General features: G+C 54.5%; 1 protein-coding gene across 2 annotated transcripts in view; it reads left to right on the forward strand.

The window, feature by feature from the left end:
• The window catches only part of SMOC2 (SPARC related modular calcium binding 2), a 157706-nt gene that overhangs the window by 121226 nt on the left and 9344 nt on the right, over positions 1-27136 (forward strand). For both annotated transcript variants that reach the window (XM_070377061.1, XM_070377062.1), the window contains exon 10: positions 26828-26927. In XM_070377061.1, the coding sequence (XP_070233162.1) occupies positions 26828-26927 (100 nt within the window). The remainder of the gene's footprint in view (positions 1-26827; positions 26928-27136) is intronic.

A 27136-nucleotide genomic window follows, 5' to 3' on the forward strand; every position in this document is an offset into this window, starting at 1 on the left:
GTGCCCCTCAGCCTCTCCCACTCCTCAGGGCTCTGCCGACCACCTGCTCACAGCCGCGGGGCGTCTCTGGGCGCAGGACGCTGCCCATCCGCCCTCCTGTGGGCCTGGCCGTCCGTGTAGGACGTAGCTCCCCAGGGAGACCGGTGCCCTCCGATGCCCTCCCCGTGTGTTCCCACGACGTCCGGGCACCTGGTGCTGCTTGCCCGCGTCGAGTTGCAGGCTCCACCCAGTGCCCCACACGGTCCTCCTGAGATGGGGGCGGAACCCCAGGATGCACCCCCCCGCCAGCACAGCACCCTGGGCACCCGGAAAAGAGTTTGCAAATTACGCCTGCTAAGTGGGTTTCTTTTCCTTTGTTGTTTAATCGCTAAGTCCTGTCTGACTCTTTGCAGCCTTGTGGACTATAACCTACCAGACTCCTCTGCCCTTGGGGTTCCCCAGTCAGGAATACAGACCTGGGCTGCCGTTTCCTCCTCCAGGGCATCTTGCTGATCAAACCCACGTCTCCTGCATCGGCAGGTGGATTGTATACCTCTCAGCCACCTGGGAAGCCCCTTTCTTTTCTTATTCTGAGCCTTTTGACTCTTCTGTATTGAGCGACACTGAAAGGCTTCGATGTACCCAGTGGTCTTGCTGACTTTGAGGCACAGAGCGTGTCTTCAGTGAGTGGGATTGCTAGCGTGGAGGGGTTGACCTCACAGATGGAGCTCGTTGTTCTGGTTCGACCTCAGGCTCTCTGCCCAGGAGAACTCACCTGCCCTCTCTCCTTGGCAGAGACACACCGCCACATGTGGCAGCTAAAGGCCACTGGATGCCACTCACACGCCCATTGCAGAGACATAGGCAGAGGCCTCAGTGGGCAGAGAGGTGCCTGCTTTGGGATCCTGGAAAGCTCTCGGCCTCAGACCTGGGTCCCCCATCCTCAGACCTGGGTTCCCCATCTGAGTTGAGGAACCAGACCCTGGAGGGAGTTGGTGGGAAGGGTAGATGAAGGAAGTTTTAAATATTAAATATTAATTAAGTTAATATTAAATATTAAAATAAGTTAATTTGTGCTTTAGAGCTTATGACTTCCTCTAACTGGTGCTGATCAGACCGTTTGTGTCTTTTATACTTAAACACATTTTTTTTTTGGCTTATTGTCTCTCTGAGACAATTTTAACAGGCTCCTCAGGCTTCCACTCTCCTCTGGCTTTTTGCTTCATTGAATCTCTTCTGATGCGTAGACACCGGTTTTCTTAGTTCTCATTATGGTGCAAGCAATCAAGTATTTACAGGCAATTGACAAGGAAGAGCTCAAGGATGGAGGGCAGGTAGAGAGAGCTCTGAGGGCAGGTGAGTCCACGGGCAGGGCCTCACTCCCTGCGCCCCTCCCTTTCCTCCATCCATTCAGGGCGGCTCTGCTGGCCCAGAGGACGCTGAGTAACAAGGGTCTTAGGTGTCCTGGTTCCTGAAAGCAGCCTCCTCATGTTTCTGCTTCATCCCCCAAACCAGAGCCATCAGTTGCACCCGCTCAGCGCTGGCACCCGGCTCAGCCAAGTGGAGACCACGGCCCCTCCTAACCTCAAAGGCTCTCTGAGGATGAGGGAGGCCACCACACAGAACCTGTGGAAGCCAGTGGCCACAGAAGCCTCTTTCCTCAGGGCCTCAGCGATCGCAGGCACAGCACAGCTTCACTTCTATTGCTGTTGTTCACTTGCTCAGTCGTGTCCGACTCTTTGCAACCCCATGGACTGCAGCACGCCAGGCCTCCCTGTCCACCACCAACTCCCACAGCTTGCTCAAACTCAGGTCCACAGAGTTGGTGATGCCATCCAACCATCTCATCCTCTGTTGTCCCCTTCTCCTCCTGCCCTCGATCTTTCCCAGCATCAGGGTCTTTTCCAATGAGTCAGTTCTTCGCTTCAGGTGGCCAAAGTATTGGAGCTTCAGCTTCAGCATCAGTCTTTCCAATGAATATTCAGGGTTGATTTCCTTTGGGATTAACTGCTTTGATTAGAAACCCTCAAAGCACCACCAGAATTCCTCAAGCAATATTTTAGCAGCTTCTAAACGTTTTCAAAATTAATTTTTATTTCCTGAGGCAGAATAAAATGACCCTTACATCAGCCCAGCACACTTTCCCAGAGGAAACTCATCCTGACGGGCACCTGTGCTGAGCATGCCCGGCTCTCAGGGAGCGGGGCTCACTCTCCCCCAGGCCGACTGGGCCTTTGGGGCTCTTCCGCAGACAACAGGTGGTGCCAGTGTTCCACCCCCTGCAAATGCAAGCTACGAGCGCCGACTCCACAGCCCGGCTCTGCTCTAGCTGCGTCGGGACGGAGCACTCTGTCTGAGGGCCTGCGGGTGCCCGAGGTTGGCTTTCCCTGGGGCCGTCTGCTCCTGGGCCCACCTCCCAGAGGCTCCCTGGCATCTGCCTCCCTGGGCTGGGCCAGGACGAAGCTGCACGGAGGTGAGGGCAGGTATGCCATTTGCAGGAGAGGACTTTAAACAACGTTTTTGCTCTTAGGAGCTGTTTGATGACTTTACAGCTAAGCGTCGTTGCTGGTTCACTCTGTCCAAGTGGGGGTCGAGTTTTGGATGTGGACAGGGCTGTTCTGAGCAGCCTGGCACAGGGACTGAGCTCCACCAGTTTATGTTTTGACTGGTTGATGGTTGAAGAGTTGACCAGTTGAGGTTGATGACTAAATATGAAATTTAAAATATTAACTTTGTAGCTGAATAAGGTGACTAATCCTTTAGAAGAAAATTGCTTTTTGTAGAAAGCATGACAAAGAAATGGACCGTTAAGTCCAGTTTTATTGAGGAAAGGATGTTGCAAATACAAACTCCCTTGAAAGCACGCAAGTCATCTCCATCCTAACGATTCATGACACAGGAATCCCGAGATGTGGGGGACCAGGGGCTCCACCTCAGACGTGACACGCATCACTCACGAGGATCTGGGCAAAACCCGATCAGACATGAGGGACTGAGTGTGAAATGAATGCTCTACTTACTGTTTCCTAAAATAAAGACTAGATCAGATGCTGGATGGGCAGAAGGCACCCAAAAGGCGAAAAACAGGCAACAATCATTGTGCACCATTTGGCAGAGTCTTAGTGAGATTTTTATTAGAATATTTAGCTCCGTTGATATTTTTCTCCATTTTTTTTAAGAGAATGAGGAGAAATTGGAGGAGGCTTGGAGGAAATTGCGGTGATTACTCATCCACAATAGAACCAGAACAAATAAAGACAAGATGAGGAAGCAAAGGCGTGTTTTTAACATGCGGAGGAAGGAACAATAAAGGCCACTGCAAATGTTAAGTGGCTTACGAGACGGGCACTTTTTCCACTTATTAAGCCTTTGGCAGCAAATGGAGAGAAGTGAGTGTAGAGGTTACTTCTTGATTCTACTGAATAAACCCTGAGGAGCATCTTTCGTTAACCTTCGGGTTGTACCCGCCCTGGGGTCGGGGGTGAGAGGTCTGACCTGGTGAAAATCTTCAGTGTTTGGTAAAAGTGTGGCTGGAAAGGGGCAGGCAAGTGGAGAGACTTTTTTTCTTTGCACCGTCCTTCAAGTGGCATCTCTGACTCACTCACTAAGGCCTCCACGCTCGTCCTGTGCCCACCGCTGGTGGGCGGTCCACTCTTCTTGGAATTCTCTCAGCTGTTGTCAGGCACGAGGACCCTGTCGGGCCAGGTCTCCAGGCAGGCGCTAAGCAGCTTTCTGAGCCCCGTCCACACCAGGAGCAGGAGCCTCCTGGGGCTCCCTGGCTGGCCAGGTGTCCCCCTGATCGTGCGGGCTGTTGTCATCAGATCAGGTCCCCGGGAGGAGGCCCCACTGGCTTTAGCCCACCCACACATCCCAGTTCCCTACCATGAAATGCACATCTCAACCCTAGAGAATCATCCGCCCAAACCGGGTGTGTGTGTCTAAAAGTCCACGAAGGATGAGGGAGAAGCCGGTCTCCACCCTGTCGTCACTGGAAGCAGCCTGTGAGCTGCCAGGGGCGGTGTGTCCAGAGACAAGAGGGCCTGGGGTCCCTGTACAGCTAATCCACTCACTTACCTCTTAACCAAGAAAGTGGGCAGGTTCCGCTACTCAGCTTGTTCTCCGAGTATCTGTGAAAGCGTGTTCTTGGCTGTGGGCTGAGCGGCTGCACCTGGTTCCATGTGCTGTCTCCATCAGGGGCATCTTCGTGAGCTTTGTGCAGGGGCTCCCGCTGTGGGTCTCGCTCTGGGCCTGCCTGGAGCTGGGCCTGGTGGTTACTAAGGTGCTTCTTGCATCGCACCTGCTTCCGGGCTTGGGGAGCTGCGTGGACGTCCAGAGAACAGGGTCGTCGTCGGGGCAGGGTGTCAGCAAATGAGGCCTTGGGGCTGGGGAAAGTGAAAGTGAAAGTGGCTCAGTCGTGTCCGTCTCTGCGACCCCGTGGACTATCCAGTCCGTGGAACTCTCCAGGCCAGAATCCTGGAGTGGGTAGCCTTTCCCTTCTCCAGGGGATCTTCCCAACCCAGGGATCAAACCCAGGTCTCTCGCATTGCAGGCCGATTCTTTACCAGCTGAGCCTCCAGGGCAAAGGTGAGGAAAGATGTGGAAATGGGCAAGCGACGAGGCACTTGAGGCTCCAGCTGTGGTAGGTGAGGGGCACTCGGGTAAACACGTGTCTCGAGCACAGGGGCGTCGTGCGTGATGTGAGAAACACAGAAGATGCAGTTACGACAGCCAGACAGGCACGGTAAAGGAGGGTTAGCGAGGTGAAGGTAACTCACCAACGTCAGAGAAAAGGCAGGCTAGCTTGTTTTAAAGGCTTGAGTTGTCATCTGACTCAAAAGACGGAAGGGAGGAAAGCTTAGCGGGAGGATCATGGCAAACACCCCTCTCCGGCGTTACACACTAGGAGATAAATTAGAAGAAATCTCACTGTGTTTCTTTCATTGTTTCCTTTATGTATGTTTTTAAAGTCTACATAGCCAATTTAAGAAGCATCTTTAAGATGGCAGGGAGGACTAATGCCTCTTATGTTAGCTCAGTAACGCCTTGGCCCCGTCAGTTCGGGAGTCATGACTATGCTGAAGAGAGAGGGAGAGGAGTTCAGATCTGTATTAATTGCGAAAAAGCATCTGCCAGACAAATTAATAATGTTAGTCATGTTACACAGACAGTTTAAATAACTCAAGAGGACAAACTGTTCTCAAACACCATTAAATATGTTAAATTTATGGCTAAACAATTATCCTATGAAAAATAATTCCTGTCTCTTTATTACAACATGTTGTCTCAAATAACGATTTTACAAACCTCCCAAGTACAGTATATACTTGAAAGAATAATAAAATTGACTTTAATTGGCCTGAACTCCCTTTTATTGGGTTGGCCAAAAAGTTCATTTCATTTTTTTCCCACAACATCTTATGGAAAAACCTGAACGAACTCTTTGATCAACTCAGCGTTAATTTACGTCGTCCCCATAGACCCCACCACAGCCAGATCAACGCACTCCCAGAATTCAGAGTCGCTTAAACCACGCTTTAGGAGGGGACGCAGCAGGTGTCCCTCGGCTCTGGCCTAGAAGGTCCCTCCTGCCTGGGGTCCCGCCGGGTCTCCATAGCGAGTGGCTCTTCACGCCATCTCCATGCTGGGGAGCTCTTGAAGCCAGAGCTGCACCTGTCTTTCGACCTTTCCAGCGGCTCTGTGCGCTTCTCTGTAAACACGCTGTTCTGCTGGTCTTTTCTCAGCCCACCCCACACTCCCTGATTTGATCCTGATCTTAGAAGGGCCATGGGGTCCCGAGTGGCTGGTGTCGGCCTTCAGTCTGTGGACCCGCAGCCTGGCTGGCACACGGCCCCAGAGAAAGCAGTCCTGGGCCTTCCTCTCTGCCAGACAAGCGGTTCAGGCCTCCTCTCACGCGCCTCCGTGGCCAGCACTCCAGCCTGCTTTGGAACCTCACGCTCATCCCATTACACCCTGTTCTCCCATTCCTAAGAGCCCAACTCGGCAACTGCACTGCAGCTTCTCTGCTTTAGCTTCCTCTCATAACACTGAATTCCTTCTTTACAAACTCAAGCCTACGGAGCCGCTGGGGGAGGCCAGACACTCTGGGGGACTCAGCTCCTCAGGACCCAGTGGCAATACTCCGGAGGGAAAACTGCAGTTTTACGACCCCAGGATGGACGCTATTAAGCAAGAAAGCAATGCTGTAGCAATTAGAAAGACCAACGGAATGGAGACTCGTGCACGACAGAAGTTTCCCTTTATATCTGAAAACACCACCATGCCACTCTATAAGCCCTCTTCCGGATTCTGTGCCAGGGTCAGGAATATCATGCCCGTGCCCTAGTTATTGCCATCTGGGTTAGGACTCGCTTGGCAGAGTGTGGTGGTCCCAGCACCACGCAACCACAATGCCGTGGAGTGAGAGTGAAAAGCAACCCCCCTGCGGAAGTCGTGAGGGGAGCGGGGACTGGAGACAGGCCAAATCCAACGACCCGCGCTGGGTCCTGGCCAGACACGGTTCTTCCTCTAGGAATAGAGACCAGACTGAGAGAATGGCCTAGCCATGGTAGAAATCGAGCTCTATCCTTCCTGATAACTTCATTCCCTGAGAATTTAATTGCCCCACCAGAGACCACAGCGCTCAAGTACGTAAGCTGTACATCAGCTGGCGTGGACACTCCCCAGTGACCAATGATGGTGGAAAACGTCCCAAAACCTGGTTTATAATGAATACCAGCAGGACACAGAAACTTCTAGAATGTTTTCCCCAGGAAGATTTAATTTTTTCTTAGCTCTCTTCTGATTTGTTGAATCAAGAGCAACTTTTTTCAGAAAAATCAAGGATTTCTCCCTCTGACCAAAAGGATAAATGGCCTGCTCTTTGGTTGTTGGTTAACTTTAAGAAATCCCTGAGACAGACTCTTCAAGTGTGATTTACAGCAGAAGAGGCTTTGAATTTTGAGTTCTCGTCCTACTTATCCATCTTTTCTCTGTGCTTTTGCTTATTAAATCAGCTAACGTATCAATTAACATATTTAAAATGTATAATGACCTCACTTCAGGAGAGTTTGAGACAACCCCCTCTGTTAAAAATCACACATCTCAGAATCTGATGATTGATACAGAATAGTATCATTCCTTAAATCCAGAAAGTGTTAGATTTCTGATTTTTAAAACCTCCTGAGAAACATGCATCGTCTGTCACGAAACAGCAGTTTTGGGAGCACCCTTTGACAGGCTCTAAAAAGTGAAGTCAAAGTTTTGTTTAGCATTTTACCCTTTTAAATAATCCCCACTTGCTACCTTGCAGTGGGTAAATTTGTTTATTCAAATGCAACAGAATAAGAATTTTGTTTTTAGAATTTATCTAGTGGAGAAGAAGTCTTGAAGAAAAGAAAGGAACAATATGAGGAACCAGAAAGACAGGTAGCCATGCGCAGCCCCGTTCCTGGGAGCACCCCCTTTTCCCAGTCAGACCGTGCCATCTGCTGAACTTACTCTTTCCTGTTGGGTGAACCGACTCCTCTTGCACACCCCACTCTCCCAGAAAGCCCAGCCCTACAGTCCGCTTCTGCATCATGTCCAGTTGACCTCTTGCCACCGAACTCGGTGGAGATGAGGTTGCCCTGTGTCTGGCGAGCTGCTGCAGTGCCTGTCTCCCACGCCTTTCCCCTGCGCGAGGCTGATGCCGTGTCAGCAGCCCTGCCGGGGGTCTCCCCTACCAGGAAGGTGGGGTGCAGAGCGCTGCGTGGCAGCAGCGGGCCGGTTCTGTGCCCTGGTGGAGGAAGGCTGTCGGCTGTGAAAGGCCATCTCTCTAAGGCCCACGGCACGCCTCCCTCAACTCTGACAAAGCAGGACCTGCTCGGCGTGGGCCTGAGATTCCCGCTAGCCCCCTTAGCAGATGCCCGAAGCGTAGTCCTTTCTGGAAGCCCCCTCTAGGGAGAAGGTTTGGATTCTAGTGCTTCTATCCGATGGCGACTCGGCTCTTATCAGTGACTGTGGGTGAAATGATCTCTTTAACTGTCTGCTGGCTCTTGCATCCGGGGCTTGTCTATATACGTTCTTTGAATATGTGAAACCAAAGAAGCTAGTAGAGACTCATGTGGTGCACAGAGGTCCCTGAGCAGCAAAAGGAGACGGTGGGACGGAGGCTCGGCAAGATGCGACCACGTGCCATTGAGGAGTGTGGGCTAGGTCCTGCAGAAGGTTCGCCCGATGTGGGGAGTTCATTTCTTATTTAAAAACGCACAGGCAGGCTTGTGAATGACAGGTCCAAGGTGCCCCAGACAAACCAGCAGCAGCTCCAAGAAGCGCAGTGGCGTTCCTACTGGGGAGAGCCGATCGCAAACCTACAAGGCATCCGTCTCAGAGCTCGACGCAGAGCTTCACTGAGCCTTCACTTCAGCCCCGAATAAAGGTGCTTTTCTTTGGTCTTTATAGACGACCTGTTGATGTTAAACAAACTGGGCCTGTATCATTTAGGTGTTACCACAGTGATACCTGTATTATGCAGGTGACGCCTATTTAAGCTAGAGAATCATGTTGATGCCAGCCAGAGTTACACACGAAACCTTCAGTTCAGTTCTGTTGCTCAGTCACGTCCAACTCTTTGCAACCCCATGGACTGCAGAACGCCAGGCCTCCCTGTCCATCGACAGCTTTGAGAGTTTACTCAAACTCCTGTCCATTGAGTTGGTGATGCCATCCAACCATCGCATCCTCTGTTGTCCCCTTCTCTTCCTGCTTTCACTCTTTCCCAGCATCAGGGTCTTTTCCAGTGAGTCAGTTTTTCACATCAGGTGGCCAAAGTATTAGAGTTTCAGCTTCAGCATCAGTCCTTCCAATGAATAATCAAGACAAATTTCCTTTAGGATGGACTGGTTGGATCTCCTTGCAGTCCAAGGGACTCTCAAGAGTCTTCTCCAACACCACAGTTCAAAAGCATCAATTTTTCAGCACTCAACCTTCTTTATGGTCCAACTCTCACATCCATACAAGACCACTGGAAAAACCATAGCCTTGACTAGACAGACCTTTGTTGGCAAAGTAATGTCTCTGCTTTTTAATATGCTGTCTAGGTTGGTCATAACTTTTCTTTCAAGGAGCAAGCGTCTTTTAATTTCATGGCTACAGTCACCATCTGCAGTGATTTTGGAGTCCAAAAAAATAAAGTCTGACACTGTTTCCACTGTTTCCCCATCTATTTCCCATGAAGTGATGAGACTGGATGCCATGATCTTAGTTTTCTGAATGTTGAGCTTTAAGCCAACTTTTTCATTCTCCTCTTTCACTTTCATCAAGAGGCCCTTTAGTTCTTCTTCACTTTCTGCCATAAGGGTGGTGTCATCTGCATATCTGAAGTTATTGATATTTCTCCCGGCAATCTTGATTCCAGCTTGTGCTTCATCTAGCCCAGCATTTCTCATGATGTACTCGGCATATACACCTTTACATGAATCTTCCTGGATCAAAATCCTTTATAGTGCGGCTCTCATTCTAAGAAGGGCTGTATTGGATCCTCAGTGATTAGATGTTAAGGGAACCACAAAAGAACTGTTACGAAGTTATTGTCCTTGGTCACGGAACAGACACACACAGAGACGCCCACCCACCACGGACACCATCCGTGTCTGGTCTGATGAGGCGTGATTTAGCAGAATTAACAGGAATGGGTGGACTCCCTGCCCACTCCCGGTCCCTTACATCCTGTGCAGCAGGGCTCCCACTGGTCTGTGCAGAGGTTCCCGTGCAGGGTCTGCTCCCAGAGCCGCAGGACGCCTGGTCCCCCGGGAGATGCGAAGGGTCGTGCTGCCCCTCCTCCATTTGGCTCAGGCGTCTGGGATGGAGCTTGAGATGAGGACGCGTGGGGAAGGGCAATGAGGTGACTCAGCAGGACGCCCCAGCCCGATGTCCGTTTCCAGCCCGGCAGAGACAGGAAGTAGGACTTGGGGCGCCGGGGCTGCGAGTGAGCTGGAGTGGTCCCCGGTGTGTGCTCTGTGGGGAGGGGTCGCAGGAGGCCCGGCCAGTGTAGGCTCTGAACTAACAGTCGGTCCTGCTCTCGGGCGTGTTCTTAAGCTTCGTTTCTGCCATCTTGGCATTGGGCTTTGACGGTCTTATTTTTAGGCTCTTTCCTCTTAGTAAAGTAAGTGCCTTGGCCTCGGTTCGCCATTAGGTTTCATGCACCATCTCCTGGAAAGTATCGTTTGCATCCTGGACTCTGTGAGGGCATCTGCACAGCGAAGGTGGGCTGTGGGCAGGTGGCCCAGGACTCCTGGGTCTGGCAGGTGGGCGTGACCTTGTGCCTGCCTGCCCTGTGCAGAGCGCCCGCTGACTGTCAGGGAGCAGCTCGAAGCTGAGAAGAGACAAGCAGAAGCCTCTGGGCTTCCTCACCAGGAAAGGGGGTGCCCGGCGAGGAGGAGGTGGACCCTGTGTTCACCGTCACTGCCCTGCCGCACACTGTCCCATCGCACACTGTCCCGGCCGTGGTGAGGACACTGACCCAGCAGGTCAGCCAGGGGCCTGCTGAGCTGAGCGGTTCAGTGCAAAGGAAATGAAATGTCAATAATGACAGTGCTGATGGGTGCAAAAACCCCTCTGCCTGACCGGCGTCCAGTCCTGAGTGTGGGACATGGCGAGGTCCTGATGCCTTACAGACAAGTTCTTAACTGCTTAGGAGGGCATTGGACGCTGGAGGCATCTCTTTTCCTTAAATGTGGATGCTACCAGTCCGTCCCCAGCTCCGCCCAGGCCGTGTCCCCCCACAGCCCGATGCTCTGCTCATGGCCTGGACCAGACTCACCGTTTCCTCCTCAGGGTGGGAGCGAGGCCGCTGTGGCCTGGGGAGCTGGGGACAGAAGTGTCTGAACCCTGCTGCTGGCCTCTGCGATGATTCCTCTTTGGAAGGAATTGGCCACGTGCGCAAGATTTCTTCATGCCGAGCTCGGAGTCCTTGGAATGGTCTGGAGTCTGGGCAGCTGCACTTCTATGTGCATTTTAGAAAAGAGTCAGTGTCAGCATGGTTACCAGGCAACGTGGTTACCAGGGCAACGTGGTTACCAGGGGAGCTTAGCCATGACATTCCCACAAACACGCCTGCAACCACTCGGGTCTCACCTCTGTTAGCTGCAAAGTCTTGCATCACTTGAGCCATAGATGGCAAGGTCCCTACTCTCTAATCATCACCCCAAAGACAGGCTCCGGGTCAGCCCTTTACGACTGTGAGCGATCACTTATTGGTGTATGGTTAGCAAACGTTCAGAGCCGCTTGCCTTCAGCAGATACGCAAGCACACATTTTCCAGCCTTTTTATCCTGGAAGGTCCATGTCCCTCTGAATCAGGGGTCTCTCCAAAGACGATGGCTGAAGGAGACTCGGGCTGCACCTGCTTAAAAATCCTTGTTAGGCTGACAGTATGGCCCCCGAGATGCAGGGTCTTCTTGCCCAGGTCTCTGTGTGTGCAGGGAGCCAGCTGCCTCTGGAGGAGAAGCTGGCCCCTGCCTCCGTAGAAGGGGCCTTCTTCTCTCTGGTCCGTGTTATCATGAGGCTTCTCAGTTTATGTGATTCTCAAGGCAGATGGCTTCTTGTGTAACCAGTCTCCAAGGAGAGATACACTCCGGGCCCCCAGTGTCTGGGAGGAGCTCAGTCTTCGTCAAAATCTAAGAAAAACGCACACACCTTGCACGAGAGACTTGTCCCCACGCTTGGTCTTCTGGAGCCTTCACTTCGGATTAGCTGGAGGCGCGTGTGTACAGACCACGGGCTGCCCCGCTGCCGAGACGCCTCTGCCCACTTCAGGCTGTGCCCCAGGCCGACACTGGCAGACCTTACAAACAGAGCCCTTGCAGACTTGTCTGCCGAGACGCGGTGCCGTGTTGTCAGCCCCTGCACTGCTGTGCTTGGGGCCTGGAGACAGGCTCTCTCCAGTTTCAGTATCGAGAAGTGGCCGTGACCTCCGGCCCATCAGTCCTGTTCCGTCCACGCTGGCTTTTTCTTCTGATTGGCTTTCTCTCCCCGTGGTGGCTAGTCCACACCAAAGGCACTGAGGTGGAACTCGCCCTCACGCTCCACTGTCTGCTTCACCCCCATTTTTTCTGGGTGTTGATGTCTCTCTCATTTATTAAATCTAATTTTATTCTGATGTAGGGCATGTACTTTGCCATCTTCCTGGGGTTGTCAATGCCTGCCCCCCATAAATATAACCACAGGGTGCCTTTCGTCTGCACGGCTGTGCCCTGCTGACCCCACACACGTGTGTGTGAAGGTGTGCGGTGTGGGCTGAGACCGTGGTGAGGTCACAGGAACACAGGCTTCCCCAGGGGGGCTGCTCGTATCACAGTTTGTGGGCAGGACATCGAGAAGGAAGAGCCTGTGTCTTCCTGACAATGCCACCGACACGTGAAGAAGTCAAGGACGCTGACAGTCACTCCGCATGATCACATCCTGACAGGCAAGGACTGGAGGGCTCGGCCCTGCCTCGGTTCAGAGGCCCCGCAGCTGCTGAGAGCCTGTGCTGTCGTGGGAGGGGGCAGCGTGGGGTAGACAGCAGGCTCCCTGGGTGCGGAGACCTGTGCGATTGGCCCGACACCAAGGGGTGTGTGGCAGGGCCTTGAGACAAGCACTCGAGTCCCATCCAACCCCCCAGAAGCCCTGGAGATGACGCGTGAGAGCGTCGGGCCCTGAACTCGGCTCAGGAACAGGAGGCTGATGGTGTGGTCGGGAGGTCGGAGGAGAAGAAGGTCCATGCCCGCCAGGCCCTGCAGTGCGTGTTCCTGGAAAAGTGGGTTTGAGATGAATTGTCAGGAAGGGTAAGACACAAGTGGGCAGAGAACGGATGCTATTTCAGGGAGAAGGAGCACCTTGGGCACCAGGCAGAAGAGCTGCGTGATAAATAAGCCTAAGAGCCTGTTTGGAAGAGCTTCTATTCCAGGAAGAGGTGGATGCGGGTTCTGTGGTTTTGTTTTCATATTAAATCATATTGTCATACTTTTCTAAGGAGGATGGGATTTCCAGTTACAGTCAGCGACTGCAGATCCAAGTGAGAAGCATGCGTGTGACCTTTCTTGAAGGATCCCCCCTTCCCTTTGAATTGTGGTTTTTAGACCCCTGTCTCCAGCTTGTTAGGGACGACCTCCTCCATGAGCTCTCTCTAAGCTCACCCTGAGCGCATTCAAGTCCTCATCAGGCACGTCACTGCAAAGGTTTTTAGGAAACAAGAAAACCGAAGACAGGCGCTTACGGCCCTTCCTCAGGGAGCTCCCTAGAGGCACTCTCATCCGTCCACTGACGCCTTCTTCCTGCAGCCTTGGAACCAGAGGCAGGTCCACTGACCTCTGTCACCTGGGGAGACGCAACAGGCGGTCAGAGGTGGAGCCTGGGAGGTCGGGTCCAGTTGGATCCACATCCCCTGGGAACAGAGGTTGCTCCAACCATTAGGAGTTTGTGTAAGAGAGGGAACAAGCCACTCAAGTCCCCACTTCTCTCCGAAGAATGTGAACGAAAATGCCTTCATCCTTCTCCATGGCCAGGTTCCTTTCCATTTCTTCTGCCCAGAAAGAGCAGGGCTGTGGATGAGCTGGAGAATAAACCTGGGTAAGTTTGCAGGTAATCATTTGAATGTGGAGAGGTGTGTATATACGAAATCTCTTGATATTTGAAAACTTGAGAAACCATGGCAGACTTGCCTCCTTCCTAGAGAGGTCTGAAAAGCATTTTGCCTGTTTCTTCATTTCTGGGACAAACTCCTACATCTCAGAGATGACGGGCAGGTGAGCCCAGGTCGGTGTCCTTGGTAAGTGCTGGGTGCAGATGCGCCGTGACATAGACCGGGGGTGCCAGGAGGTGGACACACCGCCCTCACACACCTGGATTTGGGGAGCCTGGCGTGGCCACTGTCCAGCAGTCTGTCCTCCCTTCCGAGTCTTAGTCTGCTCGTCAGAGAAAAGGGCTGATGCACACTGCCGCCTCCCAGGTCTTCTGAGGGTGGAGCTCAGCCACCTTCACGGGACATTCCTCTCAGGGACCCTGTAGGCCACCGGGTGGGCGGCAGGTCACTGAATGCTACCCCTTCCTGCCCAGGTTGTAATGGGCATCTCCTGTAGTTAGCGCTCACCAAAAAATGATTGTGATTTAATTTTTTTTTTAATTTAAGAAAAAAAATCAAGAGTCCCCACTGGATAATCAAATCATGGAAGCTTCATGTGCACAACACAGTATTTCTACTTCTGTCTGCACGGCCTTGATCTCCCACCAAAGTGGGGTTTCCACCAGTCACCAAACGGGTGACCCCTTTACCTGTTCCCCCCCCCCAACACCTTCCCTTCCCCAGCCTGTTCTCTGTATCTGGGGGTTGGTTTTTATTTATTCATTTATTTTGTTTGGTTGTTTGCTTTCTGGATTTCACATATGAGTGAAACCGTATGCTATTTGACTTCTCTGTCTGGCTTATTTCACTGAGAGTAATGCCCTCCAAAATCATTCATGTTGTAGCTAATGGCAGAGGAGGGCCAGTCCAGTGCCTGGGACCAAGGGGGCGGCACCCAGGGGGCTCCCGTGGGGACCGAGGAGGCTGTGCCTAGCGGGATCCCAGGGGACAAAGGAGGCGGTGCCCGGTGGGCTCCCAGGGGACCAAGGAGGCGGTGCCCGGCGGGCTCCTGCAGGGAGGGTCTATATTTCAGACCGCAGTGCCATCTCCCTGCGGCACAGGCCGTGGTGAGTCTCCACGGAGGATGTGACCCTGCTCTTCCGACGGTGTCCGGGCTCTCGGCGGTGGTGGGGTCACTCAGAGGGGCTTCCTCCTGGGCAGAGCTGAACGTGGTCCCGTGGGGGCTGGAGTTCTATGAGCGGGGTTCTGGAGCACAGAGCCCTGCAGACCACTGCATCCCCGGGCTGCCTTTCAGGGGCACCTTGGTGCTCGAGGGGCTTCCAGCCCCCATGCCAGCCTTTCGCTTTATAAGCCTCATTCTGTATCTTCATTGGTGTTTTGTGTTAACCCCCCATCCCCACCCTCTGTTTTTGGAGGAGCCTGGTGGGCTGCAGTCCATGGGGTCACAGAGTCAGACACGACTGAGCGGCTAACACAGGTAAAGGTGTGAATTCATCTGTTTTAAGGCAGCTTTGAAAGCAAGAATCTTCCACATAGAATGTTCACAGGTTCAACAGACAGTTTCTGGTGAGAAATCCCAGGGCTTTCGCTCCAAATTGTTCCACAAGGTATGCGAGAATAAGTCCAGGCATTTGTTCCATGAACGCGTATCCTGATGTGAGAGCAGAGCTCCGTGGAGTGGACATTGGCACCGAGCCCTGGGCCCCTGAGGACGCGTGGATCCGAGGATGCAGCCCTCACTGGGGCACTGCCTCCCACCAGGACCCTCTGGCAAGTTTGTCCACATGATACGTGACCCAGTGGCCCCGACGCAGCTGGGCAAACCTGAGACTCACTTCTCTTCTCTGCTCACTGAGGGGGAGCATCAGTGAAGCCCCTGCCGGTCCGGCTCCTGCCCCCCGCCGCCGCGACAGGGACTTCCAGCTCCACCAGCTTCTGCTGACCCAGCCCACTGGCCCCTCTGGGACGGTCCACATGGATGCCTAGGGGGCTTTAGTCCCAAGAGAAATGATGCTCCTTTGAAGGACATCATTACACATTTTCTGATGGAAATACAAGCGTAAGCGCAGACCTCTTTGGACTCTGTTCACTGCCGAGATCCAGCTTCATCACACTCTGTGAAGCCAGGAAACCCCGGGCTGCTGGGGCCATAGTTTCAAACAGCGCCGGTCAAGGAGTCAGATGTGGGCGGAGGATGCTTTTAAGCGCCCTGTGGGAGTGGCGCTCAAGCAGCTTCATCTTGCGTTACAGTCCATCTTTGCTGTTGCCAGGTGCTTGGAGGAAGGCTGAGGCTTCTGGCGTGCAGGGCAACTTGAGGCTTTAGAGGGCTGGGGTGGGCGTGGGGGGGCCCTGGGCACAGAGAGTGAAGCAGAGGTCGGACTTAAAGCCGCAGGGCTGGTGAGCAAAGTGGCGAATCTCCGTCGGGGGGACGGTTGCGGTCAGCGTGGCCCGAGCCGCACCTGGGAAGACAGTGCAGGGTCGGGCAGCGAATCATGTGGGGTCTGTAATGTTTCGGTCACTAACCTCAGAACAGCTCTGAAGTCTGGAATGTTGTCAGGCTATTTGTGACTCAAACAAAGAGAAGAATTTGAAATTCAGGCAAAGAGTTAAGTGATACGAGGAAGAGGCAAACTTGTTTTTTAAAGGAGAAGATGACCCTCATGTGCTTTGTTCACGAACGTGTACTCTGAGCTGGACCCGGCTAGACCCGGCGGGCCGGCCGTGGGGTCCAGGGGGCTTAACACCCTCACCCTGGAGAGGTTGCAGAAGCGGGAGCTTTCAGTGCAGAGTTTTCTTTGTTCATATTCAGCTGTAGTTTCTAGCCTCATTCATCAAATTGTCGACTGAATTCACCATTTTTGGCTCTGAGTGACAGGTCTGGACATAGAGAAAAAACAAAACAAAACAAAACAAAACCCAAGACATGTTGCTTGAGTCACTTCCCAAATGTGACCTGACCTTCTGCTTCTGCAAGACCCAGCCTTTGGTGACTTGCCCACATTCTGCCAAGGACATAACTGCTTCCATTCTGTAGGGAAGAGCCAGAAAAATCATTGAGGCAGCTTTTCTTACTCTGTTTATCTGTGAAGGTTCACGCTGGCCTTTGCATTGAAACTGATTGAAGCTGGGACTTGACTTGGTCCTGAGATGCAGATTTTCGAGCAGATTCCTGGAGGCATCCACTTTCTGCCTCGGCAGAGCAGAGTCTGCAGGCCCGTGACTGGCACAGCGGCTGAAGAGAGCACTCAACCGGAGGTGGGGTGGCGTCTACCACTTATCCCTCATGCCTGGTTTAAATTTCCCCCCGAATCACAAGGGTGCAGAGATGGCGCAGGTCCCTGTTCCGTTTGCTGCCTGCTGCAGGGCTGGGGGGCTGGGACTGTGAGCGGGGCGGCCCCGGCCCACTCCCCTCCCAGGCAGCACACAGCCCCACTCTGCCATCTCATGAGCTTTGCTTCTGTGTTGGGGCTCCGAGGAGGTGATCGCCCCGTGCATTTGGTGACTAAAACCCAGGGGGCCCAGAGACTGGCTGGTGGGTCACTGGGCATCCTTGGCCATGCCCTTCACCTCCTGTTTCCTCGACTCCACTGTGGACCATCACGCCGTTTTGCGGTTACTGTTGTTGCGTGGCGGAGTTCTCTCACACTCTGTGCGTGTCCCTGTCCCTTGCTTTCTCCTTCCCTTCCTCATCGTCCCTCTTCCCTCCCCGTCCCCCTCCCCTCCCCTCCCTCCTTCCCCCTCTCCTCCCCCCTCCCCCTCCTCAGCAGGCTTTGCTGTGATGGGGGGTATGACCTGGCAGAAGGAAGGGAGGGAAGCCAGGGCAGGCGCAGAGCCTCGGACGTGAAGGGCAGGGTGCGGACCTCTGAGCCCAGGCTCCGTCTCTGCTGCAGAGACCCAGGCACTGAGTGGCGGGGAGGAGGCAGAAATCGCCTTTGATTGAATGCTCCGGGGTGGCTATGAAAACACTGGCTCACTCTTAATATTTTAAAAGCGTAGCAAAAGGAGACCTCACTTGAAATCCAATCAAGGTGCTTTAAAGTGTAATTTACAAGCACGTCGTAGAGCAGAGGCTTATTTTTCATGGCGGAGATGAAGGGCGTTTTACGGGTTTGTGGTGTGAGAACACGCAGGCCGTCTACGTGGTTGCTTAGCCCGGCTCTTGCTTCAGTTCCTCATACAGGGTGTGACAGGGCTGAGCTGCAGAGCAAGGCGTGGAAGGGAGATGAAACGGAGTCTGGGAAGGAAGCTTTCTCCCCTGGAGGGGAGGCAGGAAGAAAGCACCCGGCCCGAGTCCAGACGCCCAGGCTGGCTCCGGGCCTCGTGGCCTGCAGGTCACCGGGCCCAGGCTGGCCTCTCGCTCCTTCCTCTGGCCAGGCCGGGCGGGTGCTGGGCTGTGGGGTGAGGGGCGCTGCGTCCGCTGCTGTCTTCATGCAGAGCTCCTGGGGTAGAGACATCCCTGTACCCCTGGGTCGCCTGGATCAGCCAGGCTTCTGTCTGCTCATGCAGCCGAGATTCCATCCTCATTCACAGGATGTCACCGTAGATCCCCCGGGCCTGGGGCAGATGCTGCTCTGGGTGGTGCCACGTGCATGCCCACCAGGCACATGGCTGTCATCCCTGGGGCTGCAGTAAGAACCTTGTCACTGTCACTGCGTTCCCAGACCTAGAACACTTGCCAATCAGCAGCTGTCCTTCCAGGGGCAGCCCTGGCTCAGCCCCCACAGGAAGGTGGCCGTTGTCTCAGGGAATAGTTCAGAACTGCTCTCAGCAACACCTGCCTGCACCGCTGGGTCCCTTGGTGGAGAGCAGGCAGTGAGTAAAGAAATGCGTGTGTCCAAAAGCGGGAAGCGACGCTTCTGTACCCAGCACAGCATCGCCAGTCTCTCCTGAGTCGTGAGTAGACACACGCGATTCCCGGGCACGGTGACCGCACTTCTCTGAGAGACGCTGGGGCACTGAGCTGAGCCTGGCGGTCAGAGCCCCTCCAGAGGGTGGTCAGCACCACGTGGACCCGGCCACGTCTCCTCAGGAGCCTCCTCTCTGGTAAGGACATGCTCTGTCCCCACCGTGGCCACGCGGTCTGTCTCGTCGAGTTGAGTGGGGGGAGGTGCCCACACAGCCTCATGTCATGTCTGGTGCTGGAGCAAGGATGGGAAGAAGGGCCAGTGTTCCAGGCTTCGAGAGAAGACAGTCACTGCTGACTCCTCCTCTGTGGTCTTTAAGATGCTCCACATACCTGTTTCACGGTCAGGGATCATTCAAGACAGTGTGCTCAGGAGAGACAGGGAGGGGAGGATGAAGCCAGTGGATCGGGAGCCATCACCGGTGACCCTCATCCTGGGAAGGGCGTCTGCAGGTCAGGACACCTCATCATGGGCACGTGTGTCCTCAAAGGCTCCCGGTTCGTAGCTCCCTGGGGACAGTCCCAGCGTGGCAGCCGAGGAAAGCCGGTGCCTCCCCCGAGCGGATTCCTACTTCTGTCATCATCAGCCCTCCTCTCATCACCACTGCTTTATTTATAAGCTCCTTGAGGGTAAAAGTGCTGCTTTTCACAGGAGGTATGGCTAACGGTTATCGCACAAGTGTTTGAGGATGTGCTGTTGTCCCTGAGGAGTGTAGGGGGCGCGGGGACACACCCCGTCTCTCGAGTACATATCCCACTGAACGTATCAGCTGGTGCCAACTCCTGGCGCACGTGCTGGGCTCAGCTGACCCACCCAAAGGAGAACTAAACCACAGGCCCGAGTGCGGCGCGCCCGGCCCCAGGAGCCTCAGGCATGAGAGCACCAGGAGGAGGACTCCCCGAGCCCGACTTCCTCTGACCAAGTTATTCCTCTCCAGGAGAATAACTGCCCGGGGCCCTTAGGCGTGGACTTTAGCCAAGCTCTGATGTTCACCAGTGCATTATTGAATGTTAAGTAATCAAAGCACGGCCTCAAGCCTAAAATCCTCTTTGTTTAGGATGAAAAAGTGTGTAGAAAATATGAAAATAAATATATAAAATTGTAAATATTAGAAAAGGTAAAAAGCCAGAGCTAATACACAGGAGTAGTGATTTTGCTTTTAATCTTAAGGTTGGAAACTTTTGTGCTTTTGCTTTGGGCCTTTTGTGAGAATGAACTTACTCACTGTGTCCCACATAGGTGTCCTAAAGTGTGAATGTGTGTGTGTGTGTGTGTGTGTGTGTATGCGAGTGCTCAGTCACTCAGTCGTGTCTGACTCTTTGTGACCCCATGGACTGCAGCCCGCCAGGCTCCTCTGTCCATGGGATTCTCCAGACAAGAATACTGGAGTGGGTTGCCAGGCCCTCCTCCAGGGGATCTTCCTGACCCAGGGATCCAACCCAGGTCTCCCGCATTGCAGGCAGATTCTTTACCACTGAGCCACCAGGGAAGCCCAAAAACGTATGAGGAGGCGTCCTGATTATGTCTCTCCTGCAGTGCGGGGGCCTCCTGGTTCCACACTGTCGTCTTCTTTTTTCGTAAATCCTGCTGTTTGTTCATCTTTGGCTGCGCTGGGTCTTCGTTGCTGCCCCCCAGCTTTCTCGCGCTGTGGTGAGCAGGGGCTCCTCTCTGGTTGCGGTGCTGAGTTCTCATTGCGGCGGTGTCTCTGGCTGCAGAGGACAGGCTTGGTTGCTCTGCAGCAGACTGAACCCTCCTGGACCGGGGATGGAGCCCGTGGCCCTCACACTGGCAGGCAGGCTCCTAACCACTCGACCACCAGGGAAGTCCGAACGCCGTCATCTCGACCGTGACACTCAATTCCCAGATGGCGGGGATGTTTATAAAGATGTTTTTTGTACTTTTTATTAGCTGCAGATGCATTTTAAACGTGCTTTAAGAACTTTTCTGATTACTTTTGTTTAATGTTTTTAACGTTTGAACTGCATATAAATTTAAAAATTAAGAAAAAGGCACTTATTAAATTAAGGCAGGTTGTCCTGAAGTGGGACTGTGGGGGTGGGAAGTGAGGTCAGTGAAGTTGCAGGAACTCCAGGTGTGGGGACCCATTGTGTGGACCCTGGGGCCCCATGTGGGATGCCGGGGCCCCAGGGCCTGAGATGGGTGTGTTGTGCGTGTTTGGGTCACGTCAGCGCATGGGAGACAGCACGCCAGCTCCACGTGTGGCTGAGGAGAGCCTGGACTAGGAAGGAGCCTGGTGTTCCGGCCGAATGGACGCGGGGCTGTGGCGCGAGGGCGGGTGGAGGTCAGGGCAGACCTCAGAGGCTGTGCTGTCGGAAGGTATGGAGCGGAGAGCCCAGGCCCTCACGCTCCGGGCCATCACTGCTCTGCTGTGAGTTAAACTGTAAGGTCCTGCCATTCTATTTCCCACTTCTGTAACTGACCAGCCAAGGGTGGTCTTATTCGATGCCTCACTTTCGCCTGCTCATCTGCAGGAGGAGCCTCCCTCTGGGGAACAAACCCGCCTCCTCTGCACACGCTCTGCACACGGGCACGGAGGTGACTTTCCGGCCCTGGCGGACGTGGTTTGTGCAGGGAGCTCGTCGCAGTTCCCCCTCCCTGCCAGGAACACGCAGGAAAAAAGAGCAGCATGACTCGGCCTGTGCTTGCACTCACTGCACTCACTTCCAGGTAAAGGTGATTGAGAGAGAAATTACGAACCACGCAGCTGCATTTATGCAGTCCAAAATATTGTACATGAAATAAAGAGATTTACTGCAGACTGAAGGCAGGAGGAGAAGGGGACAACAGATAGGATGAGATGGCTGGATGGCATCACCGACTCGATGGCCATGAGTTTGAGTAAACTCTGGGAGTTGGTGGACAGGGAGGCCTGGCGTGCTGCCGTCCATGGGGTCGCAAAGAGTCGGACACGACTGAGCGACTGAACTGAAAATTCACGTAGGTTAGCAATTTGTAGGTTGTGTTAGTCTTCAGGCAAGAGTGGATTTAATCCACTGTTCGGCGTCTCGTTTCTAGAGGAACAGGTGTGACAATCCCGGTCTCTCACAACCTTGGAGGAAGCAGATGGCGGCTCTCGCTTCTGACCCCCACCCTGCAGGTCAGATGTGCTCATGTCACTCTGGGAAATCGCACAAAACTAGACTTCCCGGAAAATTTGTGTGATAAATTCTTAAAAGTTTGGGAGAAGCCAGACTTCCAAAACTTGAGGAGTTAAAACTGTGAGCAGGGCAGTAGTTGCTTGCAGTGGGATGAACACGTGTGCAGGCGCACACAGCTCCCCAGAGGCGCACGCAGCTCCTCAGATGCGCACACAGCTCCCCAGAGGGACCCACAGAGCTCCTCAGAGGCGCACACAGCTCCTCAGATGCGCACACAGCTCCTCAGAGGCGCACACAGCTCCTCAGATGCGCACACAGCTCTCCAGAGGGACCCACACAGCTCCCCAGAGGCGCACACAGCTCCCCAGAGGCGCACACAGCTCCTCAGATGCGCACACAGCTCCCTAGATGCGCACACAGCTCTCCAGAGGGACCCACACAGCTCCCCAGAGGCGCACACAGCTCCTCAGATGCACACACGACTCCCCAGAGGCGCACACAGCTCCCCAGATAGACAGCTCCCTAGATGCACACAGCTCTCCAGGGCACAGCTCCCCAGAGGGACCCAGAGGCGCACACAGCTCCCCAGCTCCTCAGATGCGCACACAGCTCCCCCAGCTCTCCAGAGGGCGCACACAGCTCTCTCAGACCACTCCCAGAGCGCACACAGCTCCCCAGATCCACAGCTCCCAGATGCACACAGCTCTCCAGAGGGACCCACACAGCTCCCCAGCACACAGCTCCCCAGAGGCGCTCCCCAGGCGCAGCTCCTCAGATGCAGAGGCACACACAGCTCCCAGAGGCGCACACAGCTCCTCAGAGGGACCACACAGCTCCCCAGATGTGCACACACAGCTCCAGAGGGACCCACACAGCTCCCACAGGCCCACAGCCCCAGAGGCGCAGCACAGCACACAGCTCTCAGAGAGCTCTCCAGAGGGACCCACACAGCTCCCCAGAGGCGCACACAGCTCCTCAGATGCACACACCACTCCCCAGAGGCGCACACAGCTCCCCAGATGCGCACACAGCTCCCTAGATGCGCACACAGCTCCCCAGAGGGACCCACAGCTCCCCAGAGGCGCACACAGCTCCCCAGAGGCGCACACAGCTCCTCAGAGGGACGCACAGCTCCCCAGAGGGCCCCAAAGGCCAGAGAGAGGGTGCTTACTTCCTCTTCATGTTATTCCTCACCTGTGTTAGTTCCATAGGCATTTGAAATGATAAACCAGCCAGATGAAGCTTTTAAGACCGCTCGGTGCTGGATGCTTTAAAGCCCGACTGATGGCTGTCACTGTCCCCTGACCCTTCATCCCACCTTGTCACCCGGTCAGCAGTGGACCCTCAGCCCTGCTTTCCCTGACCCACAGCCCCCCATCCTCACCTGCTGGGCAACGCGCAGACCTCAGTTGGGCATCGGTGTTGGCTGACACGGGCCAGCGCTGTGTACTGCGTACAATACCACCCACCGAGGACATCGCCACCCCGCCTTCCCTGTCTTGGTGTTGGCTTTCCTTTCGAGGGCCATCCTGAGTGTGCTGGGTCACGGGAGAGAAGCAGATGCCAATTACCACGTGGAGTGGAGTTTCCCAGCGTGGTCGAGGTCTCAGCCCTGAAAATGTTTCCATCTGTATTTGCAAGAAAAAGGGAAAGGATGAAACAGTCAAGTTGCTGAAGTCAGTAATTTCTACACCAAAAACGTCTACTTTTTAAAAGAAAGATGTCTTATAGGGCAGAAAGCATTCATTTTAAGAGTTAACAAGTCAAATAGTTTTTAAGGCATCAGCTATGAACCAGGTTCCCTGGGGCCACGCGGCGCCTGGAGTCTGGGAGCAGCGGCCAGCAGCTCGCTGCTGAGGAGCTCGCTAGGCCCGGGCACTGAGGCTGGGATGGGGCCGCCCGCTCACGCGGGTCAGGCCGGGATTAGAACCCGAGTGTCTGCACAGGACTCCAACAGGGTGCCAAGTATTTTCCTTGGATTTCACAGATAAGTGAAATCAACTGAGCGTTTCCAAGCCAAGCAGGATGCTGGATTTTGCCTTGAACGTGTAAATAAATGGTTGCAGCCCTTCTGCTTCCAACTTGGAGAAGGGCCGTCTGGTTCCCCCCCCCCCCAAACACACAAGCGTCTCTTTACCGGGCTGCCAGGTCTCCGTGGAAGGCCCTGGTGCGCGGCCGTCCCTGCCCTGAGCCCCCCGACCCGAGCCCTCCGGGCCTGCTCCATGTCCTGCGTGTGGATGCAAATACACAGGGACTCTGAGTCCCGTCGCAGAGCCCGCCGGCCGCAGTTTCCCCAGCATGAGGTTTACGGGCGCTGGGGGCCGTGCCAGGCCCTGCGGGCAGAAGGAGGGGAGGTGAGCTGCCGTGGGGGAGGCCGGGCCCCCTCGGGCGGGCACCCGCTGTCTCCACGTGAGCGACCCACTGAGCTGGGCCCGGGGCTGGGGAGGCTGCCGGCCATGGCCCGTGGTCTGCAGGCAGGTCGCGGAGCTCTGCGGTGGTTGCTGCGGCCCGCGGCCCGAGGGGGCGAGCGTAAGGGAGGCTGCTCTGGGCTTCCTGGGAAACCTGACGGCCAGGGGCCGGGCTCCCTTTGTCCCCCAGCTCTGAGGCTCCTCGGGAGGCCCCGTCCATTGCACAGTACAGCTGGCACTTCTCATATAACCAGAAACCACTTCTCAATCGTGCGTGCTCTGATTTTTTCTTTCGGATTTCTTCTCATTTTTACAAACATCATGGAGGATGAGCAGGCCTGGGACCCCTGTGTTTCCAGGAGGAGGTGTCCTCTCAGGAGAGCTGGGGAAAGCCGGGGGGTGAGGTGCAGGCAGGAGGTGAAGGCGGCCCTTGCCCCCTCTCCATCCTCGATCTATCAGCCTTCGACGCCGCCTGACCCTGACGTATTGTCGTCGTCGTCCAGTTGCTAAGTAGCGTCCGACTCTGCAATCCCATGGACTGCAGCGCGCCAGGCTTCCCTGTCCCTCACCGTCTCCCGGAGTTCGCTCAAACTCATGTCCATTGAGTCGATGATGCCATCCAGCCATCTCACCCTCTGTGTGGGGATTATTTTCCCAGGATGCTGGCCACAGTGGGTGCTGCCCGGCCCTATTTGTTCGCACACGTATTCAGAGGTGGTGCCCCCATTTCTGTTTGATGAGGGGTTGTCCTGGAACCAGCAGCCGCAGGACCCAGAGTGTGAGGCCCTGGGTCTATCTCCCCATCACGCCAGGTGAGGACGTGGACCCGTGCGCCGGGGTCTGCTGGATCTGAGGGCTGCTCACCCCCGAGCGCCAGGCCTCCGTCCAGGTCTGAACGCGGGCTTGTGGAGGAAGCCCAGCACTGTCGTCGGGGTGCCCATCGCAGGTTGACGTCGCGTGTGTGATTCTCAGTTGATCAGATTAAAGCTCGTGTCCTCGTCCACACAGCGTGGGCGGGAATCGTCTCGGGAGCAGTAGCTCCCTCTCTTGGCGCCTAAACCATCTTGTCCTTTTCTTTACTCAGGTGAAGTTCGTTGTATTTGCAAATAAACACTAAAGGTATTCTTTTGTTGGACTGAAGTGACCTCTCAGCTGCAAAATATAATCCTGAGCAGAAAGATACCTGCACTTCAAAGTCTGTAATTTACACCATGGTTAAAAAAATAATGCTATAGCAGCATTGACCTAATATTTCTTGGTTTAGAAGTAGATTAAACTTTCAGTGTGAACTGCTCTGTGCGTTAAAGCCTTCTCAATCTTTTAGATGTGATTAGTCTTATGTTTCATGATGAATATATCTCATTTTCCGATTAAAAACCTTTACCTCATTTGGGGGATATGATTAAATTGGCAGCAAATGTAACCGGGGTTGATCCCCACTGAAGTCACACTCACCACACGAAAGGCCGCATCACTCGTCCTTAGAGCTGTCCGGCCCCTAACAGTGTCCTCAGTTCGGCCTTCCCGACACCGGCCCACATCCCTCTCTGGTGTCTGCAGGCCAGCGGGGTGTGGGAATTCCCGGGGAGGCTGGGGCTGGGGTGGGCCGTGCACACCCTCTGGGACACCCCTGCCTTCCCCAGCGGTGCAGCCAGCCTGGAGCTCAGGCCTGCTTGCTGTCCTCTGTCCTCTTGGAAGTTGGCAGGCTGCTCTGGGGGAGCTCAGCGCTGTGCCGAGGGCGCTGCCCGTCCTGGAGCGGGCGATGTCCCCACATTAGATGACCGTCCCAGGCATGCTGTGCCAAGGGCACTGTCTGTCCTGGAGCGGGTGAAGTCCAGCCGCAAGTCGGCTGCTTCCTCCCCAGGGAATGCTTAATGTGATATTTTATTTTTTCCTTGGAAAGTAACGTTCTCCCTGGGGGTTTCCCCTATAGATCACAATCTACTTTGCTAAGTGTATTCATAGGGGACAACACAGCTCTTTTTTCACCCTCCCCTGACCCTTAGGGATTCGCATCTGTTTTCTGATATGTGTATTTAACGAAGTGGAAACCAGCGTAAATGGATTCCTGCTACAGGCAATTAACATGTGCTTGAATAATAATAACAAAAACTCAAGTGTCAAAAGGAGGTTTGTGAAACCCCAGCTCTCCGACTGTGTAAACACGCGGGTCTTGAGTGACTTGGCTGCTGCACACAGCATGCCATCCGATCCGTGAGGAGGTTTCCTCCCGCTTCTCGGAGTCCAGGAGAGACGTGCCCAGCTGCGTCTTCCTCCCAAAACGCTGAGGGTGCAGGGGGCTTAGGGACAGTTCAGTGACCTCTTGTAGGTGAAGAGTGTTGTGGAATGTCAAGCTTCAGGTGAACTCCACGGCAGAGTTACCCGAAGGCCGCGAGCCTCAGGTTCATCTGACCAGACACCAACATGTCCTCCCTCCGCTGTGTGGGCCTGGGGTGGTCCCCAGCCTCGGGGCTTCCTGCGTAACGGGGCGGTGATGCCACCCGCCCGGGGCTGCCGCTTTGGGGACCAGTGAGATGGTAATGCCCAGGAATCTGTTAGTGTCACAAATTATTCAAGAAATCTTAGAGACTGTAGTTTTCAGAAGCTGAGGTTTAAAACCAACATGTGTGGGCTGCGGCGTACTCGCAGGTGTTCAGATGAAGTCACTGATGCACACGGCATCAGTGTGCGTCACCACTGTGTCAGTGACACCCCGATTTCTGAACCCTAAACCAGCCTTCTCTCCGTTACAGGGAAATCTGCTGTGCTCCGTGAGTTCTGGGAAACAAACGGTGTCTGTGCTTGTTTTTTTTCCAGGTTGTCCTGGTGCCAAAAAGCGCGAGTTTCTGACGAGCGTGCTGGACGCGCTGTCCACCGACATGGTCCACGCGGTCTCCGATCCCTCCTCCCCCGGCAGGTGTGCTGCCCTTGACCTCAGAGCGGGGGGCTAGGACGGAGCCTGGAGGGCAGAGTCCAGCCACTGCAGTCTCGGGCATCGGCTTGGTGGGCACAGCAGGGCCCGGAGCGGAGCAGACGCCTCCCCAAGCGTGAGGTCCTCGCTCGTGTGTGGAGGAGGTCTGCTTAGCAGGTTTTCCTGTAATGCAATCAGATCCTCCCGTGAGGATG

This window comes from Bos mutus, chromosome 9, assembly GCF_027580195.1.
Source record: "Bos mutus isolate GX-2022 chromosome 9, NWIPB_WYAK_1.1, whole genome shotgun sequence".
In the NCBI taxonomy this organism is placed as follows: Eukaryota; Metazoa; Chordata; class Mammalia; order Artiodactyla; family Bovidae; genus Bos; species Bos mutus.